The 22,110-nt window shown below is 36.3% G+C and overlaps 1 protein-coding gene across 2 annotated transcripts in view; it reads right to left on the bottom strand.

Annotated features, from left to right (window-relative positions):
* Nucleotides 1-1,571: 1,571 nt before the first annotated feature.
* The window catches only part of SMAD5 (SMAD family member 5), a 47,718-nt gene continuing 27,179 nt past the window's right edge, over nucleotides 1,572-22,110 (bottom strand). For both annotated transcript variants that reach the window (XM_081035215.1, XM_081035216.1), the window contains exons 4-7: nucleotides 21,863-21,982; nucleotides 11,865-12,086; nucleotides 9,822-10,078; nucleotides 1,572-6,574 (exon numbers count right to left, since the gene is read on the bottom strand). In XM_081035215.1, the coding sequence (XP_080891341.1) occupies nucleotides 6,431-6,574; nucleotides 9,822-10,078; nucleotides 11,865-12,086; nucleotides 21,863-21,982 (743 nt within the window). In that variant the 3' untranslated portion in view covers nucleotides 1,572-6,430. The remainder of the gene's footprint in view (nucleotides 6,575-9,821; nucleotides 10,079-11,864; nucleotides 12,087-21,862; nucleotides 21,983-22,110) is intronic.

Raw genomic sequence — 22,110 nt, 5'->3', positions numbered from 1 at the left:
CAACAACTCTTCTTTATATTTTCCCCATAGCCTCATTCCTCTTTCTTTAAAGTACAACTACAAAGTGATTTAGGTCAAAAGAACACAAGAGTTTTGTTCCCACAAAAGTCAGTTTATTAAAATAGGCTTGCAAATTCAATACAATACAACAAATTGTATTGCAAATACAATACAACCAAAAACACAGCAATATTTTAAACGTTAAATGGGGGTAAAGAGTTTTTAAAAATGCTTCCTTCTTTCAACTATACTACAGAGCTCGGAACAAGGACTTTCTTATAAGCTTTCCCAGCATTCTGACAGCCTTCTTATAAACATTTATAAAATATGAACTACATCAGAACTGCTGTAATACGGACTAGCTTTAGCCACTGAGGCTCATGTCTAAAATAAAACTGAAGAAGATGTCACAACTGATTACCTCGTCATCTTAACTGTTTTGGCTCTAGCAATTTGAGAACTAATTATCTTAAATCTGAGAGACTCCAACACCTCTCACTGTTCACTGAAATCTTTTGCTAGAACAAGTAATTTTAAAAATATGCTTCTAAAACAGCCAGTGAAGTCACTACTAAATACCTTACTAAATACCTAACACTCGAAATAAAAAGGCATGAGAAGGAACTGATTTAAAGAAATGGATTCCTTTGATGAAGCTTTGTCTACAGACAATAGTAAGTTTTTATAGTTATTCTTTTGGGTTAAAATATTCAGTTTGGGTTTTTCTACTTTTCTAGTGGGGGCACATGGATTTTTACCATCCCCTCCTAATTAGAATGAGTTGCCTTTTTGTACACACAACACAGAGGTGGCAAAAGTACACACTTGGTGGGGATGATAAAATGAATCTGTGATTTAATTTTTTTTAAAAAGGAGAAAATAAAGAAAAACAAAGCTAATTCATAAAGTGGATAATCAAGGGTTGATCTACTAAAGTGAAGCAGAATCAGAAATAATTCCTCGGAATCAAAGAAATACAAGAAATGTTATGATGTTCATAAAAACCTGAGTTTTTATGTGCCGGGCACTGTTCTAGGTGCTTTATTTGCATTTCCTCCAAATCCTATGAAGTCGGCGTTCACTTTACAGAAGAGGAAACTGAGGCAGAGAGAGGTTGAGCACCTTGCGTAAGAGCACAGAGCTATGGAAGCTGAGGCCCAGGACTCAAACGCAGGCAGCTGACTCCATACTCAGCTCTGCTAAGAGCTGTTCTATCTCCCAATAACCGGTAAAGACCTCTCATTTAGGATGTACCTAGAGAAGGGAAACTAGTGGTTAAACTCAAAGACCCCAGACTACAGATCCAAATCCTTTTCCAAAACTAAACTAACAAAGAAAAATACGTCAATTGTCTTACAAACAGAATGGAAAAATACTGATCATTCTGACCCAACCTCAAGCTGTGGAAAGGCATGGTATTTCCATCACTAGTGCAAACACAAATTAACACGGCTGGTTACAGCAACCGATAATCTCATCCTCCTTATAACTCCACTCAATAAAACAAGTAAAAAATGGACACAAAGAAACCCCTCAAAAAAACAAACAGAAAAACCCACACAAACACATTAAGCAGGTTTTGAGATTTATTAAAATAAAGTATTAGCAAACAATATGCAAAAACAAAGTTCTTAAGAGTTATGGCTTTGAAAAGCACAATACAGTAAAACCTAATACATTTTTATAAGTATCAAAAAGATAACAGCATTGAAGCACGTTGCTAGAATTTCATTTTCTACAACAAACGAGCAGAACAAGTACAAATAAGAAGCAGACCTAGAGTGCAGTCATTGGTTTGGTCTTTTTCATCTGTATACGAAGTATTTTTTTAAGAGAACATGGGCAGGTATGCATAGTTTTCATGATTACAATCTCATCCAATTTTAAAATAAGTGATTTTCAAAATGCAAACCTTAACCAAACAGGTTAAGAAGAAAACCACTTGCCCAACTATTATCTTCAAGAGTCCTACAGTAAAAATACTGTATAAATAAATCAAAGCAACATGATCTATAATGGTACGAGAAGGGAAAATGTGACTCTAAAAGATTTCTCCTTTTACAAAGAACTTGGGCTTGTTTGGCCTCACCGGAGTTTGGGTATAGCTAACACCAGCTAGTATTAAGAAGGCACTATCTAATAATGAGGGGGGAAATCTACCTGTACACAAAATTCTGAACATTTTAAAAACAGCATCTTCGAATAAAACCTTACAGGACAATGGTATAATGATTTTAAGAATTTTAAGAACAGAATTATTGAGACAAGAACCATGCAAACCTTTTTCAGTATTCATGAATGACATAAGAATCCTGCTCTGCCTGGGTCTTTTCAACAAAATAACTCATCACTGTTTTTACAGCAATTGCTACCACAAAATAGTACAGCATAAGCTCTTACTTTAAAAAAGATTGTTATGTAAAATCCCTCACACTGGTTTTGTAAACCATCCAATTTTCGGGTGACACTTCAATTACAACATAGTTGTATTTTAGAAGACGAGTTTCTATTAAGAATAATCCAATATAGCAAAGGCTTGATAAAGACTGTTACCTCTTATAAGTCAGGGCATGCTAAACTGCAATCCAGTGAATTCCAAAGAACTGTCCAGTTTCTGTGCAGCAGGAAGAATTGTTTATGTAAAAGAGATGCCTTGAATTCTCATTTTCCATACATGTATCTTCTGTGAAGAGAAATCCTCCCCAGAATCCCACCTGTACCAGTGAGAAAAATACTGCTGTTCTGGAAAAGCAGGCATCAAACCAAAAGCTGCCAGTTAGTATCTGAGACCATCCATAAACCAATGCTTAGGAAAACTCACTCCCATAAAAATCAGCACACACTTCTAAAACCACCAGGCTATCTACTATCTTAAAGATCTGTGCTTATCTAGCTGATGGGTATAAGGAGGAAACATATTCCGACCGGAGAGATTGAGGATTTAACTAAGCAGACAAAGAAGGGCTCTGACCCTCTGAAAAGTTAACAAGTCCAAAATTAAAGTCATCATTGGAAGCTGGATTTCATAATTAACAAGTCTTCCTTCTTCAGGAAGTACAAAAGATAGTAATATATTTTAAGTGGGAAAGTGATAATGAGCCAAAGTAATATTAAGCAAACAACGAGAAAAAGTATAAAGAAATGGATCTAAATTGGTGTAAGAGATGCTCTTTATAATAAAAGCACATCACTGTCAAACTCTTTGGAGTCTCCCCGCTATTGGTAGCATTTCATTTTTTGTACAAATTGTCTCCTTCAACAGAATACCAGCACAGGGAAACGGCTTCCCACAGGTACCCTCAGGTAGTACTGAAGGCTTGAATAACGTGAGCCCCACTTCCTGTCTTGACACTACGTTTCAGGTCTCAGTACATATTGATCGAAAAAGGATGTCTTACTCTGACATGTCCGAAAAGTATAAAATGGCTAAATCCTCTTTGTGTACTATTAGGTACAGCTTGTTGAACTATCTAGTAATATTACTGTGGACTTTGCCTCAAAAACCCAGCCAACTGTATTATCAGTTTTCCTATATAACAATAGAATGTGAAAAATGATTTATATTCTGATGTGTGTGTGTGTCACCTTTTGATTGATGTCTTCCTTAAATTCTCTCTAAAGAAAAAAATGCTAGCTTCAACAGATCAATAACATGCCTACTAGTTTATATTCCACAACTTGAGCAGGCAATACCAACCAGACCATAATACCAATCAGAACACCTACTATGCAGAGAAGTTAGTCAAATGGACCTCTTAAATTGTTTTTTTTCCCAATCAACATCGTTCTGTTGCTTTAATTCTTTACTGAGATTTTGATTCTGTTCTTCTTTTTTGCATTTACCAAATTGGATGTAATTTTATTATTCCTAGACTGTCTTTTCAGCTGGCATACATTAACACATTGTACATGCTATAAAATGTGATTATCTTAATGGTATTTATGTTTTATATACCATTCTGAAGATTAAAGAAATACTTAAAAATTGTAATTTTCTGAAATGGTTTCTTTCAGAGGTACTTTCTTTCCACTGGTCACAATTTTACTTACTTTTAAAAAAAATCTCATTGACAATTTTTATTTCCCATCGATAGATATTGGGCATCCTCAGAAATCACAGATGCACCTAAATTGTTTTCATTTAAAACCCAAGACTGCGGAGTTTACAACTTCTAGGAAATACACCAGGCTTATCCTTCATGAAACTCTCAACATTTAACAGCTTCAGCACCGTCAGTCACGAGACACAACTCCACAGAGAAAACACAGAAAAGGCCAACCACTTAAAATCCTGCTAATAACTAAAGTCTATGACATGAATAAAAATTAAATCTGAATTACTCAATTGAAAGCATCAATAGAACAATTCAATAGTTTCCACCAGTTCAAGCCCACTGAAGTGGATTACATGTATCTGTCATTCAAGCTGGATAGTTTTTTCTACAAATTTGTTCCAAAGATTGTGCCATGAGCCCAGTGAGTAAAATGATGTAAATAAAAACTGTTCTATCACTAAGCAAATACTAACCTCTTTCATGTGGCTGATACAGCTCTGAGAGATTGAGAATGCATCTCAGGTACATTGATATCAGGTACACGGACTGTCACAAAGTATTCTTTTACTCAGTAAAGGGCTGTGAGCTGAAACACTCATGGCACTTCATCTGAAAGAACTAAAACCATCCACTGGCTGCACTTTGTAAAAGCAATAAATAATGTCACAGAAAACAAAAGGAATTGCCTTCTCCTTTCATCAAAATATGCATTTTCTTCCTCATAAAGGCAGAAAGGGCAAGGTAGAAAGTCAAACCAAACTAACATTTTAAACAGAAGACTAACATGGCTCCATATACTTTCAAAAGGCACCAGAAAGTAAGATTCTTTAGATAGGTAAATTAGGTCATTTTTTTCAAAATAACATCTTTGTTCTCATGCCACAACCAAGAGTCCATCTGACTACTCCCTAAAAAAAGGGTTGAGCCCTTTACCCAAAGCTTTTAAGCATGATTGATTTAAATGGTATTTTAGAGTTCACACGTCTTTCCTCTCTGAGGATTGTATTCTGGGAGACTAACACTCACATAGGTGCTTTAAAAATGTTAAAAGACAGAGCATGGTAACTGAGAGAACAGTTGGCATTCTTTGCTACGTGAATGTTTTAACTTCAGCTACCTCAGCAACCACTACTGATTCCTTTAAGTATCAGGCCAGTAGCCTCATCCTTGGGGCCAGACTGAAAAGAAGAGGCTCCTATGGCTACAGTATATAGGTCCTTCCATGGAGAGACTGAGGCAAGTAAGAGCACTGGAATTAAGTACACGATTTTCCAACATTAATAACATCCATAAAACTGGAATTAAAAAGGCACCTTAAATTGGAGCTAGAGAATAACAGTCTTATAATCTACACTGAAAATACAACAAAAGCTAGAAAAAGGATTAACTTCCTACAACTGTAATCTATAAATTGCAGTGTTTGTTAATACAAAAGGGGTACCAAGGAAGTAAGGATGAGTATTAAGTCCAAGTCACTTGAGTGTGTTTCACAAAAGGTTACATTAAAAACTGTCACCCATCAAAGTGCAAAATAAAAGATTAATGCATGTCAAAATTAGAGTTCTTGCAACACTGGCCAAAAGCAGCAAACGTAGCTGAACAAGGCCGTGCATGCACTGTCACTAACTATAAAGTAGTACTTATGACAGATTCTGAGTAAATGACATATACTGGAGATCCGTTGTTGGCAATATTTTTTTAAAAAAGGAAATGTTTTACAAAAGATATATTGAGTGAAGTCACAATACAATGACATACATTTAGCTGTATTAAATGTACATTTTATGATGTCATCTAGAAAACTCGCTTTGTTTTTACTGAACACTACTTCTTAGAGTAGTGCATAGCGTTCCTTCAAATAGAAGATTTTTTTTTATAGTTTCTTTTAAGCCCCTACTATATGCTTTTACAGAACAATGAATTATACTTTTTTAAAGTTGGTAGGACAAAGAAACTGGTAAAAGTACAGCTTCTGGAGGATCAAAAGTCAAAGGAAAGACGTTTCACTGTATATATACCCACTTATACGGTTACAATTTTTCATCATGTGATGTATTACTTTTTCAAAACAAATTTAACATAAAAAAATTGTTGAGACAATAAGGCAAAGGTATGTTCCAGTTTAAGATTAATGCCAAACTTTTGAACTGGAGCATGATAATTACTCTGCATCTTTCACAACACTTTTGAAAGTTAATCACATGAACATTAATACACACAAATGTAGATTCATCACAAAATACAAAGGTATTGGTCACAATTATGTAGAAAAAAAATAAGCTATTTTCCATGTAAGCTCACAGTATCTGTACTGAAAGTTTCCCTAAAATTAAAACAAGTCCACTAATAACATAATTGAAAAGAACACTTCTGCACTATGAAACAGAAGATATGGGGTTCAGAGGGGAGCCCATCTGAGTGAGGACTTTATCCAGCCACTGAAGAGGCCCGTGAAGATGAATCTCAATCCAACATGGCGTGCTGGTAACATCCTGACGGTGATATTCTGCTCCCCAGCCCTGGGAAAATGAACATACATCACAGCAAATCCCTTTTTAAATGGTCAACCAGTGGAAACCAATTTTAACATACTAACAAAAATATACTTTAACAGTAGACATATGCAGAATGTACTTTAAGAAATATTACAAAACCAATCTAAGCATTCATTCATCATGCAGTTAAAAGCAACACAATAGCTGCATTATTGAAAGATATATGCATTTTTTAAATAACATATAATTCCCTTAACAGAAATGTTTCAGATTTTTAAAAATTTTATGAAGTTAATACAATGCAGTAGCTCATAATTTAAAAATTAATACTTCTCAAGTAAGATACATTCTCACTTAGTGGGCTAAATAAAACCTATAAATAGCCTCACATAAGTTCACATCAGATTTTGTTACCAAAAATTGTTTTCAGGTTTTTGGGTTTTTTAAAATACCAGATAAGGCATTGTAGATCTGATCAATGCATGCAAGTGTACTTAAAGTGGCAATCATATCAATTATCTTTTAAAATGGGAAATTACTGGGATGAACTGAGCTGGAACACTTTAGCCTAAAGCTCCAGACAAAGATGAAAATGTTTTCACTTTTATTTGCCTGGATTCATCAAACTCTCTGCTTTACTGCCTACAGTAGTCCTGGCCCAGGAAAATTAGGCTGCGGGGGAGAAAAGATTAAATATGCAAAAGTCACATTTCTACAGAAGTGGGGAATCTTCGAGGCTACTAACAAACTGATGTACATAACAGACTATACAGCAGAGCAGCAAGGAAGCACCAGACTGTGGGACTGAATGCCGAGAAGAAACCTACAAACCGCATTTGACAGTTGCTCTTCTTTGACTAAATCTATAAGGACCAATTGTATATAGTACAAGTTGCCTAAATATATCACTGAAATTGTTTCCAAATTTTGTTCATGAACCATCATCTTTAGAATGCCAATAAAACCCGGCCAAGAGTAAATGCTCAATTTGAAAAGTTCTTTCAACTTTGCAAATCCTTAATAACAGAACTTAGATAAAAGGAAAAATAATTTTAGCATCCTAAATTCTTTAAGTGACTCTAATGGAATCTAATAATAACTGAAACCACTAAAGCTAGGGAATTTAAACAGAAATTTAATATTAAATGCGTTCTAGCAATTTAGTCTGTAACTGAAATTCTTTATAAACTCAGCCCCTACTCAATATCACAATTCACATCAATGCCATATCATGTGTATCTGGATTATACAATAAAATCTTAGACCTATCATGTGGTTAAAGTAATAAATTCAAGAATTTCATTTAATGTCCATACTGCCTAAGGCAATATACATATTCAATGCAATTCCTATCAAACTACCAACGACGTTTTTCACAGAAATAGAACATATAATCCTGAAATTTATATGGGACCATAAAAGACCCCGGATAGCCTCAGCAATCTTGAGAAATAATAACAAAGTGGGAGGTATAACGATACCTGATTTCAAACTATACTACAAGGCTACAGTAATCAAAACAGCATGGTACTGGCATAAAAATAGACACATAGATCAATGGAACAGAATAGAGAGTCCAGAAGTAAATCCATGCCTATATGCCCATCTAATCTACGACAATGGAAGCAAGAATGTACGATGGGGTAAAGACAGTCTGTTCAATAAGTGCTGTTGGGAAACCTGGAGAGACACATGCAAGAAAATGAAGCTGGACCACCTCCTCACACCATATACAAAAATAAATTCAAAATGGCTTAAAGACTTAAATGTAAGATCTGAAACCATAAAATATCTTGAAGAAAATATAGGAAGAAACTTCATGGACATTACCCGGAGTAAGATTTTCACTGATATATCCCCTCGCGCGAGGGAAGTAAGAGAAAAAAATAAACATGTGGGATTACATCAAACTAAAAAGTTTTTTCACAGCAAAGGAAACCATCAATAAAACAAAAAGGGATCCTACTGAATGGGAAAAGATATTTGCCAATGATATATCTGATAAGGGATTAATATCACAAATCTATAAAAAACTTACTCAACTCAACTCCAAAAAAACAAACAACCCAATTAAAAAATGGGCAGAGGACTTGAGGAGACATTTTTCTAAAAAGGACATACAGAAGGCAAGAAGACATATGAAGAAATGCTCAACCTCACTAACCATCAGAGAAATGCAAATAAAAACCACAATGAGATACCACCTCACCCCAGTCAAAATGGCTATCATCAATAAATCAACAAACAACAAATGCTGGCGGGGATGTGGAGAAAAGGGAACGCTAGTGCACTGTTGGTGGGATTGCAGATTAGTGCAGCCACTATGGAAAACAGTGTGGAGGTATCTCAGGAATCTGAAAATGGAACTATCCTATGATCCAGTAATTCCACTCCTAGGCATCTACCCGGAGAAATCCAAAACTCCAATTCAAAAATCTGTATGCACTCCTATGTTTATTGAAGCACTTTACACAATAGCCAAGATATGGAAACAACCGAAATGCCCATCGGTCGATGACTGGATTAAGAAGCTGTGGTACATTTATACAATGGAGTATTACGCAGCCATAAAGAAAAAAAAATCTTATCATTTGCAACAACATGGATGGATCTAGAGAACATTATGTTAAGTGAAATAAGTCAGAAAGAGAAAGACAAGTACCATATGATCTCACTTATATGCGGAATCTAAAGAAAAGAATATGTGTATGAACTAATCAGAAACAGTTTTGGGGACACAAAAAACCGAGAGTTGTTAGATGGGCGGGGGGAGGGGGTTGGGGATAGGGGAAAGGGTGAAGGGATTGGGGGGCGGCTGGTGACCACAGGATGGCCTCAGGGTTTTTTGAGAATTACTTTGGGGAACTTATTCAATAGTGTTTGGGGATTTTGTTGGGTGTCCGATGGACATGTGTCCTGTTTGGGAGACCACCTCAGGGATGCTGTGGATGCCTGGTCATGGCATTGTACACCAGAGACTGGACATTAATGAATGCCAACTATAATTTTATGTGTATAATGTGATGGCTCGGTGTGAGGTTGGGGTGGTGGTGGATGGGGGGAGGAGGGTTCATGGTGTGAGGGATGTAAAAATAAAATAAAATAAAATAAAATAAAACTAAAAAAAAAAAAAAAAAAGAATTTCATTTAAAAACCTATTAAATCAGGTCAAAAATAATTACTACCTTTTATTTACCAAAGGCTTTTTTTTATTATATCCTACAGATACATACAGTGACTCAAATTAAGTTACAAGTCGCAACTCACTCACCTTGACAAAACTCATTCGAATGGTACACATTTTGGTGAGCTCGTACACTGCCTCAAACCCATGGTTAACAGACTGAGCCAGAAGCTGCGCAAACTCTTGGTTGTTAAAAATTTTGAGGCTGCAGCTGCTGGGAATCTTACAGACAGTGGTAGGATGAAAGCCGTGATGAAAGTTGCAGTTCCTACTCTGTACAAATATGCTGCTGTCACTGAGACACTCTGCATACACCTCTCCGCCAACGTAGTACAGATGAACACCTTAAACAGACAGGCATTACAAGAGTCAGCTTAACAAAGTAGCATAATGAGACCTAAAAGGCTGTATCAGAGGGGCAACCAAGAATACTCAGGCATCTATAGCAAACTCCCCAGTCTTTAGATAGAAGCTACCACTAGATGGCCTTACGCTGCTGCCAAAGATAACCAAGAGGCTGATGTCTGCCTAAATCTAAAATTATCCTCAACTAAGACTCAAGCCTCAAGTTAGCAGCATAGTAGGTTATCAGTTTGTAGGTTTTTCCCTTTTCCAACAATCATTTATCATCTCTATGAGAGAAAGCAAGCAATAGCAAAAAACAAAACAAAACAAAAAACCCACAACAAAAGTGCTTTATGATGAGTCCTTTCAAAGGAATAGCTTGGTGCTATCAACTTAGTCATTTGGCAGTATTGCACTCTTTTTGCTAATGGAGAGGATGGTAGCATTTAAAAAAAACCTTAAGGCACATATGTAATTTCAGGTCACAAGAGGAGCTTTTAAATGGCAGATTTATTTTACTTTCCTTTAAAACAAAAATGTTTTGGGTATTTAAAAAAGTATATGTAAGTAAATGTGAGTATAGGTTCAATATTAAAAATTCACATTATACAGCTAAAGCTGAAGTTGTTCCCAACTTTTCAGTATGCAAACAGTGCCAAAAAGACCATCCTTGTACAAACATACCTCTGCGCACATGTGAGTCACAGACTTGTACCAGACTGTGACATTAAAAAACTATTTTTCTTTCTGAGCAAATAAAAATGATCCGCAGAAGAAAGAGTCCTAGACCTACATACTGGGGAAAAAGGGAAAACTGATTCTAGAATTTAAGAATTCACCAAGTCAATTTCTCTTGAATTATTCTTTGGTAGTGGGAAAAAAAAACAAAAATCAATGAATAGAAGTGAGGCATTTCACCTAAAAAATCAAGCTGTCAGTAAACTCAAAAGAGTGGAAACTTTCTTGTCAACTTATTTTTGGCCATAGTACTTTTCTGAGTCTCTTATATAAGAAATTGAATCACAATTATAGTTATTTACCTTTTGTCCTGAATTTGGACTAAGACTGTTCTCAAGTCAAAGAAGAAAAAGCAGCAAGTGGTAAAAATAAAATTTCTTCAGAGGCAGGCAGTACATTCTACCTGGGACAGGCTTCCTTCCTGACCACTTATGCATGAGACTCTGACATTTCATTGCAGCGTGAAAAACTGTTTGTTATGGCAACTGTCTTGCAGGATGAATTATAAAATAAAACCCTGTTACCTGAATCAAAAGGTGGGAGGGGTGGTGGTGAAGCCACTAAAGATTTATGTCACTCAGACTGGATTTCCTACCTGTAACCCTGCTCCTCCAACATAAAGGAAAGTCATCTCAGCTCAAAGTACTCCACAAATATCATAACTATAAAATTGTAATCCTTCACCAGCATTCATATATTCCACAAATATTTGTGGTGTATTTACTATGAGCCAGGCACTGTTCTAGCTGCTGGAAATACTGTTGTGAACAAGGCAAATTTCTGTAAAGCTTATATGCCAGTCAGAAAGGTATTCAAAAAATAAACATAGAATATGATCTCAGATCTTAAGTACTCAGATATTAAGTACTACTAAGAAAAACTGAACAGGATAAGGAAAAGAGGACTGATTATGTCTGTACTTCAACACCTGCAACTTGAGGGCAGAGACCACGCCTAAGCTTCTCTATCTACCCTACACCATGCCCAGTACACAGCAAACACAACAAAGACAGAAATCAACTGAATGTAGGCAAATGACAAAATTACCTTTTCCAATATGTCGCCTAGTGTTTTCAATTGTCGAATTTCGATTAACATTTGACAACAATCCCAAGCAGAATCTACTTTTGTTATTTGAAGGGTCTGTGAATCCATCTACTAACACACTAGTAGAAGATGCATGAAAAGCTTCCCCAACACGATTGTTTAATTCGTAGTAAACAATTGAACACCAATGTTTGGGCTCTTCATAGGCAACAGGCTGAACATCTGTGAACAAACCAAACAGAAACAATGTTTAATGAATGATTATCAGAAACTCCAGATTCTTTATACATTTCCCCATAACCCAACCCAAGCACTACGGGAAATAGAAAATTTTCAAGATATTTCACTTAAGTCTCACTGTCCTTTGTAGCTTTCAGTTTGTACTCAAAAAACAAACACTGAAATTCCTCAAATGTGACAATTTTAAAAATTATACAAATACAAGGATAAACATCACATTTCAAATTGTTTTCCAACAGAATCTAATCCAGGTTTAAATTTGTGATTGCAAACCTCTGTTTCAGCATCCTGAAAGATTCAACTATACCAGTATCTATAAAATTATTCTAAACAAAACTCTGAACTAAAAAACGAGGTAGGATTCTAAGCAAATTAGAATAGAGGGGAACTTCTTCAATTTGATTAAGAACATTTACAAAAAACCTATAGCTAACCATCATACTTAATGGTGAAAAACTAGAAGCTTTCCTGCTTAGATGAGTAACAAGACAAGGATGTCCTCATCACTCCCTTTCAACACTGTCCTGGAGGTTCTGGCTAATGCACTTAAAACAAGAAAAGGAAATAAAAGGTGTAGAGATGGGGAAAGAAGCAATTTTAAAAAGGACATGACTGTCTACATAGAAAATCTGAAAGGATTGACAAAAAAAAATCCTTCTGGAACTAACAAGCTATTATAGCAAGGCTGCAAGACGCAAGGTTAATATACAAAAGTCCATCGCTTTCCTACATACGAGTACCAGCAATGATCAAGTGGAATTTGGCATTAAAAACTCATTACCATTTACATTAGCACTCAAAACATGAAATACTTAAGTAAAAATCAAACAAAACAGATACAAAATATTTATGAAAAAACTATAAAACTCTAATGAAAGAAATCAAAGAAGAACTAAATGAGTGGCTATTCCATGTTCATAAATATGAAGCCTCAACATGTTAAGATGCCAGTTCTTCCCAACATGATCTATAGATTCAATACAATCTCCATCACAACCCCAGCAAGTCATTTTGTAGATACCAACAAACTGATCCTAATGTTTATATGGAGAGGCAAAAGACCCAAAATAGCCAACAAGATATTGAAGAACGAAACTGGAAGAATGGCACTACGCAACTTAAAGACTTACTAGAAAGCTACTGTAATCAAGACCGTGTGGTACTGGCAAAACAATAGACAAATAGATCAAAACAACGGAAAACAGACCCCAAAATAGACCCACATAAATATAATTAACTGATCTTTGATGAAGTAGCAACGACAATAATGGAGAAATGATAATCTTTTCAACAAATGGTACAAGAACAACTGACATCCAAGTGCAAAAAGATGAATCTAGATACAGACCTTATACTGTTCATCAAAATTACCTCAAAACGTATCACAGACCTAAATGTAAAATGCAAAACTATAAAACTTCTAGAAAATAACATAGGAGAAAATCTAGATGACCCTGAATAAGGCGATTCCTTTTAAGATACAACACCAAGGTATGATCCATGAAAGAAATAATCGATAAGCTAAATTTACTAAAAATTAAAAACTTCTGTTCTGCAAAAAACACAAGGGAATAAAAGACGAGACAGATTGGGAGAAATTATTTTCAAAAGACGTATCTGATAAAGAACTATTATCTTGAAATATACAAAGAACTCTTGAAACTCAACAGGAAAATGAACAACCCACTTAAAAAATGGTCAAAGACATGAACAGATACCTCACCGAAGATATTCACATGGCAAGCCAGCATATAAAAAGATTCACCACATCATGTATCATCAGGGAAATGCCAAATGAAATAGCAATGAGATACCATGTTTCCCTGACAATAAGACCGGGTCTTATATTAACTTTTGCTCCAAAAGACACATTAGGGCTTATGTTCAGGGGATGTCATCCTGAAAAATCATGCTAGGGCTTACTTTCCAGTTAGGTCTTATTTTCGGGGAAACGTGGTACCACTACACACTCATCAGAGTGGCCAAAATCCCAAACACTGACACCAAATGCTGGTGAGGATGTGGAGCAACAGGAGCTCGCATTGACTACACGATAGGAGAGAAACGTAAATGTAAATTACTAAGTGAAAGAGCCAATCTGAAAAGGCTACATACTGTGTGATTCCAATTATAGGGCATTCTAGAAAAGGCAAAACTATGGAGACAGTAAAAAGATCAATGGTTACCAGGGGTTAGGAGGAAGGGATGGATGAACAGGCAGAGCACAGAAGATTGTTGGGCAGTGAAATTATTCTGAATGGCACTATAATGGTAGATACACGTCAGTATTCATTTGTTGCCATCCACAGAACGTACAGCAGCAAGAACGAAGCCTAATGTGAACAATACATTTTGGGTGATAATAATGCATCAGTGTAGGCTCTCTGATTGTATTATCTGTACACTCTGGTGCAGATGCTGGTAGTGGGGGAGGCTGTGCATGTGTGGAACAGGGGGGATATTAAGAATTCTGTACGTTCTGCTCAGATTTGCTGGGCACCTAAAACTGCTCTAAAAATTAAAGTCTGTTAAGGAAAAAAATGAAAGAAAAAAAACACAACTACCTAAGTAAGCCTTACCTTTGGCTAAAAGGTGGTATACGTTCTAAATATTAAGTGCCAGAACTGACTATGGAAAAAAATTTATACATAGTAAAAAATACAGACAGTCCCTGACTTGTGATGGTTCAACTGAAGATTTTTTTAATCTGCAATGGTGCAGAAACAATACACATTCCCTAGAAACCGTACTTTGATGTTTGCATTTTGCTCTTCTCCCGGGCGAATGACACACACTACGACACTCTCTCGTGATGCTGGGCAGTGGCAGTGAGCCACAGCGCAGTCAGCCACAGGGTCATGAGGCTAAACAACTGATAATCCACAGTATCTTCATTGTGTGACATGATTTTGCCCAACTGGGCTACTGTAAATGTCTGAGAACATTTAAGGTAGGCAAGACTTAAGCTATGATACGAAGGTATGACAATTAAGTTCGCAAACTCATCCTAGAAAAAGTGCTACATACCTCATTGCTGAATATCACTATGGTCACCTTCAAAGTACTCCCCTTGGGAAGCTATGCACCAACGCCAGCGCCTAGTCCACCCTTCAAAGCAATTTTGGAACTCTCTTTCTGGAATGGCCATCAGAGCTGTCATCGTATTACCCTTGATGTCCTGAATGTCATCAAAATGTCTTCCTTTCAGTATTTCCTTTATCTTCGGGTAAAGAAAGAAGTCATTGGGGGCCAGATCAGGTAAGTAAGGAGGGTGTTCTGATACAGTTATTTGTTTACTGGCTAAAAACTTCCCTCACAGACAAAGCCGTGTGAGCTGGTGCATTGTCGTGATGCAAGAGCCATGAATTATTGGCGAAAAGTTCAGTTCGTCTAACTTTTTCAGGCAGCCTTTTCAGCACTTCCAAATAGTAAACTTGGTTAACTGTTCAGTTGGTACAAGTTCATAATGAGTAATCCCTCTGATATCAAAAAAGATTAGCAATAGCATTGTAACAAGTTCGCGAACTGAATAGTCAGACCTCGTATTCGGTAAGTTAGGTATACTGAATGCTTTTTTGACTTAGGCTTTTTTGATTTACAATGGGATTATTGGGTTATAAACCCACTGTTAAGTCAAGGAGCATCTGTACTGGCCAAATTCTTGTTTGTGTAAAAATCAACAATTCATAATGGACACAATGGGCAGGAGGGACACGTGGAAGCTCTTTCTCCAGGGCTCGAAGAGTGTCTCAGAGCTGAAATCTGGCGGAAGCCATGGACAGACACTCTTATTTTCTTTTAAGAAAAGCAGAGATAACACTCATTCAACTCAACACCAAAAAAACAAACAACCCAATTAAAAAATGGGCAAAGGACATGAAGAGACATTTTACTAAAAAGGACATACGGATGGCCAACAGACATATGAAAAAATGTTCAACCTCACTAATCATTAAAGAAATGCAAATAAAAACCACAAAGAGATACCACCTCACTCTGGTCAGAATGGGTATCATCAATAAATCAACAAACAACAAGTGCTGGAGCGGATGTGGAGAAAAGGGAACGCTTGTGCACTCTTGGTGGGATTGCAGATTGGTGCAGACACTATGGAAAACCGTATAGAAGTATCTCAAAAATCTGAAAATGGAACTAACTACCTTATGACCCAGCAATTCCACTCTTAGGTATCTATCCAGAGAAATCCAAGAAATCCAAGAATTCAAAAAAATACATGCACCTCTCTGTTTATTGCAGCACTGTTTACAATAGCCGAGACTTGGAAACAGCCAAAATACCCATCGGTAGACGACTGGATTAAGAAACTGTGGTACAGGGCTGGCCCGGTGGCTCAAGCGGTTTGAGCTCTGTGCTCCTAACTCCAAAGGCTGCCGGTTCGATTCCCACATGGGCCAGTGTGCTCTCAACCATAAGGTTGCTGGTTCAACTCCTGGAGTCCCACAAGGGATGGTAGGCTCCGCCCCCTGCAACTAAGATTGAACACGGCACCTTGAGCTGAGCTCCGCCCCCCCACACCCATGGCTCAGTTGGTTGGAGCGCATCCTCTCAACCACAAGGTTGCCAGTTTGATTCCTCCTGAGTCCCGCAAGGGATGGTGGACTGCGCCCCCTACAACTAGCAACGGCAACTGGACCTGGAGCTGAGCTGCGCCCTCCACAACTAAGACTGAAAGGACAACAACCTGACTTGGAAAAAAGTCCTGGAAGTACACACTGTTCCCCAATAAAGTCCTGTTCCCCTTCCCCAATAAAATCTTTAAAAAAAAGAAAAAAGAAAAAAAAAGAAAGTGGTACATTTATACAACGGAGTATGACTTGGCTATAAAGAAGAATGGAATCTTACCATTTGCAATGATATGGATGGACCTACAGAACATTATGCTAAGTGAAGTAAGTCAGTTGGAGAAAGACAAATACCATATGATCTCACTTATATGTAGAATCTAAAGAACTAAATAAATGAGCTAAGTAAACAGAAATAATCTCAGAGATACAGAGGAAAAACTGATGGTTGCTAGATGGGAGTGGGGTGGGGATGAGGAAGAATGGGAAGGGATCAGACAGCATAAACTACAATACTGCCATGGGGACATGAAAGACAGTTTGGGGAATATAATCAATAATGTAAAGATTTTGTAGGGTGTTAGATGGGCACATGTCTTATTAGGGAGACCAGTTCATGGACCATGTAGATGTTTGACCACTGCACTGTACGTCTGAAGCTGAAACTGAATAATACTGTATGTCAACTATAATTTAATATATATATGGATATATATATATATATATATATATATATATATATGGTCACAGGATATGGAATACAACATAGGAAATAGAGTCAATGGAATTGTAATAGATATATACGATGCCAGAGGGATAATAGATTGGGGGAGGGAGGTTACTACTTTGTGAGGGGTGAAATGTCTAGCTATTACATTGTTTTATACACCTGAAACTAAAAATAGTAACAATAATAAAAAAGGGCAGAGATAGACATCTGAGAAAAACTTAAGAGTGGTCATGTGGCCTGTGCAAAAGAACTGGTTAACTTGTAAAATTCAATTCTGATTATTCAGTTGCAAAGAATTCAGATGAGGAGAAACAGAAAAATAAATTAATGTGGACCCACAATGAGAAATCCAAAGAGCTCAGATTTCAAAGAAGTTTATACCAAAATTGAAAGGAGGGGACCCATAACCAATAATTCCCCATTCTCCCTCCCCCAGGCCCTTTGGTAACTACCATTCTACTTTCTGTCTCTCTAAATTTGCTTATTCTACTTCCCTTATCTAAGTGGAATCATATAATACGTAGTTGTCCTTTTGTGTCTGGCTTATTTCACACAGATAAAACTTTTCAGGGTTTATCCATGTTGCAGCCTGTATCACCATTTCATTCCCTTTGAAGGCTGAATAATATTCTATTATATGGATATACCACATTTTGTTTATCCATGTAACAGTTGATGGACATTTCGGTTGTTTCTTCTACTTTTTCACTATTCTGAATAATGCTGCTATGGACGTTGGTGTACAGGTGGTATCTGTTTGCGTCTGTGCTTTTAAATTAATTTAGTATTACAATATATACCTGGTAGTAGAATTGCTGAATTTTATGGTAATTTTAACTTTTTGAGGAACTGTGAGCTGTTTTCCACAGTGGCTGTACCATTTACATTTCCGCCAGCTATAACTGTGCATTAGGGTTCCAATTTTCTCCACATTCTTGCCAATACTTATTTTTTTTAACAGTCATCTTAATTGGTGTGAAGTGGTATTTCACTGTGATTTAAAAGCCACTTTGTTTTGAGACCCTAAATTCCTTAGTTTGCCATAAGTTTAGAAGACGTAAAGTACTGCCATTTTGAACATTTCTTAAAAGAATGATGTTTTTGTGTGCGTTGTGTGTGTTTCTGATGATACTGAAAGACAGTATGTCACACTATGTTTTTCCAGGAGCCCCACATTCCTAAGAAGAGTTAAATTTCAGGCTCCCCACAGTCTTGTTAATGTTTGAATAATGTCTTTGCTTTCTCAAGGTCTAGAATTTATCTAGGAATTTTGTCATACTAATTTGCTTGTAATTCACAGAACACGTTTGCCAACACCTGGCAGAGCACATGGTCTATTTTAGAGAATAGTCCATGTGCATTTGAAAAACATTGTATATTCTGATATTGTAGGGTATCATAGGACCTGTGGATTTCAGTTAGATCAAGTTGGTGGATCGTGTTGTTCAATTCCTGTTTCCTCTGTCTTTCTTTCTACTTGTTGTGCCAATTATTGAGAGTGGGAGATTGAAGACCCCAACTATTACTATTAGTATTTTTGCTTTCAGTCCTGTTGGCTCTTGTTTCATGTATTTTGGGGGCTCTGTTGTTAAAGTGTATAATTTAGTAGCATTAGGTACATCCACAATGTAATTCAAAGAACCTTCATTTAGAGCAAATTGTCTGACATGAATTTCTGGATTTGAATTCCTGCATTTTCACTTACTTGCTCTGCAACTTAGGTAGCTTTCTTTTTTAAATCTCTAAGCCTAAGTTTCCCCATTTGTAAAATAAATTGAGATCATATTTATACAGGGATTATTAATATATTGGTTGAATTAGACAATATATGTAATGATCTTAGCTTAACAGCATCAAGTAATAGCCAATAAATGGTACTAACATCTTCCTCCTGAAAATATGGACTATATTTACCCCACCAATCATTTTCCTCTTCTTCCTTCTCTCGATTTCTCCAGAGGTCAGAGAGTGCAGTTTCATAGTGTGGTATGTTAGGTGTTGCTTGGAATATTATTTGTCTCAGCCAAACAATTGAGTTCCTTTAGAGGAACATGGCACTCATCTTATCACCTCGTAGATGTCTTTTTTCACCAAAATTTCTTCTCATTTCAGTCATGTTTTGTGTTTTTTCTATTTTTCTTTTGACAAAGAGGTGACAAAGGAAAATCAAAGTTCAACTGCAAAGACTGGAATCACCACTTAACAATATGTCCTTTGCCCCAAGCAGAGGCAAAGCTTTTCTTTTTCTTCTTTTCACCTTCACCAAAATTGTCTTTACAGTTTTCCTTTGCAACTTTTATCCTACAAGCTTCTGCTCAATCTTGGCGCTAGTTTTCCTGACACTATTCTTATAACTTCTTGCTACTCATTTGTATGTGTCTTTGGTTATGGGTCCCCTCCTTCTTTCATTTTTGGTATAAACTTCTTTAAAATCTGAGGTTTTAGGATTTCTCACCAAGTCTTTAGTTGTATCTCATAAATTGTGATATGTTTTGTTTTCATCTTTATTCAGTTCAAAATATTTTAAGATTTCCCTTGTGATTTCTTGTTTGACCCTTGGATTGTGTAGTAGCATGTTAATTTCCAAATATTTCAGGATCTCCCAACTTTCTTTATGTTGATTCCTTATTTAATTCCGTTGTGGGCATTGAACATACTTTGTATGATTTCAGTTCATTTAAATTTATTGATACTTGTTTCATGCAATGTTTTTGTACAACATGTGACTTAAGAATGGTTTTTAGATTATTAAGAGTTGTTAAAGAAGAAGAATATGTGACAGATAGTAAGTGGCCTGAAAAACCTGAAATGTTTGCATTCCAGCTGGTCATGGTATATAATTCCTTTTGTATGTTGTTGGATTTGTTGACCAGAAAACATTATTGTATAATGGGTACAGTGTTCTGTTTGAGACAATGAAAAAGTTCTAGAAATGGATAGTAGTGATGATTTCACAACATTGTACAGACGGCATGCTCCTGTATTTTATGAAATCCTCATATACACACAAAAAAACCTACTACTAGAAATAATCAACGAGTTCAGCAAGGTTGCAGGTTACAAGATTAATATACTACAATCCATTATATTTCTATAAACTAATAAAGAATCCAAATGTGAAATTAAATTCTACAGACTCATTTAGGAATACAGTTAAAAAGAGAAGCAGAAATAAAAGGCTTTTACAGTAAAAACTGTGAAGATCTAAATAAACGGAGATCTACATAAATAAGTGAAGATCTAAATAAATGGAGTGCACTGGAAGATGACGGCAAATCTCCCCAAATTGATTTAGAGATTCAATGTGAACTCTATCAAAATCCAAAGAGGGGTGTTTTTTTTGGGGGGGGGGCAGAAATAGACACAGTGATACTCAAATGATAGAGGAACACAAAGAACACAGAACAACAACCAAATAATTTTGAAAAAAGAAGACCAAAGTTAGATAACTAATGCTTCCTGCTTTCAAAACTGACGTATACCGCATTTCCCCCAAAATAACACCTAGCCAGACCATCAGCTCTAATGAGTCCTTTGGAGCAAAAATTAATATAAGACCCGGTATCCTACCTTACCCTACCCAATCCTATCTTATCCTATACTAAACACCTAGTCTTATATTATAGTAAAATAAGACCAGGTCTTGTATTAATTTTTGCTCTAAAAGACACATTAGAACTGATTGTTCAGGTAGGTCTTATTTTTGGGGAAACACAGTATAATCAAGAAGATAGATAGCAACACAGACAATAACAAATGTTAGGAGGAAGTGGAGAAACTAACCCTCATATGTTACTGGTAAGCATGTAAAATGGTACTGACACTTTTGAGAAGTCTGGCAGTTTTCCTTAAATAGTTAAATTCACCATATGACTCAGAAATTCCACTCTTGGGTCTCTACCCAAGAAAAAGAAAAATAATGTCCACACATACTTATATGCAAATGTTCATAACAGCATTGTTCATACTAGCCAAAAACTGCAAACAATTCAAATATCCATCAACTGGTGAATGGAAAAATAAAATGTGGTACATCCATAAAATGAAATATTGTTCAGCAATAAAAAGGAACAAATGATTGACACAATTTGGAGAAATCTTGACAACATGCTAAATGAAAGAAGCTAGATACAAAACACCACACATTATGTGATTCTATTTACACGAAATGTTCAGAAAAGGCCAATCTATAGATACAGCAAACAGATTAGAGGGTCCCTGAAGCTGAGTCTAGGAGTGGGGACAGACTGCAAATAGACACAAGGGTCATTTTTAAAGGGTTATGGATATGCTCTAAAACTAGATTGTGGTGGTGGTGCAAAACTTATATGGCATATAAACCACACCTCAATAAAGCTGTTTTTTAAAAAGTGGCCAAGAAGTTAAAAAGAAAAAAGAAGCAAACAACACAGCAACAACAACAAAATAAATACGGTATTTCTTACCTCTGCTGGATATACTGGGCATAATCTGAGGAATCATATTATTGCTTGTATCCATGGGCTGAGAATTATCTTGACCCATCTGATCATCTGGTGGCATATAGGCGGGAGGAGGAGTATCAGCTAAGAGGAAGAAAAGGAGACAAGTTCAAGTCCCAAAAGAATAGTTAAAATCTTCATCCTGCTCAAAGCTATTCTAAAAGAATTAGAAAATTCTTAAGTTTACCAGCAGGATTCATCATGGAGTACCC

The sequence above is a fragment of the Rhinolophus hipposideros genome (genome assembly GCF_964194185.1).
Source record: "Rhinolophus hipposideros genome assembly, chromosome: 23".
Classification (NCBI taxonomy): Eukaryota; Metazoa; Chordata; class Mammalia; order Chiroptera; family Rhinolophidae; genus Rhinolophus; species Rhinolophus hipposideros.
The sequence above is the reverse complement of the archived record's forward strand: the minus strand, read 5'-3'. Positions and strand labels throughout refer to the sequence as shown.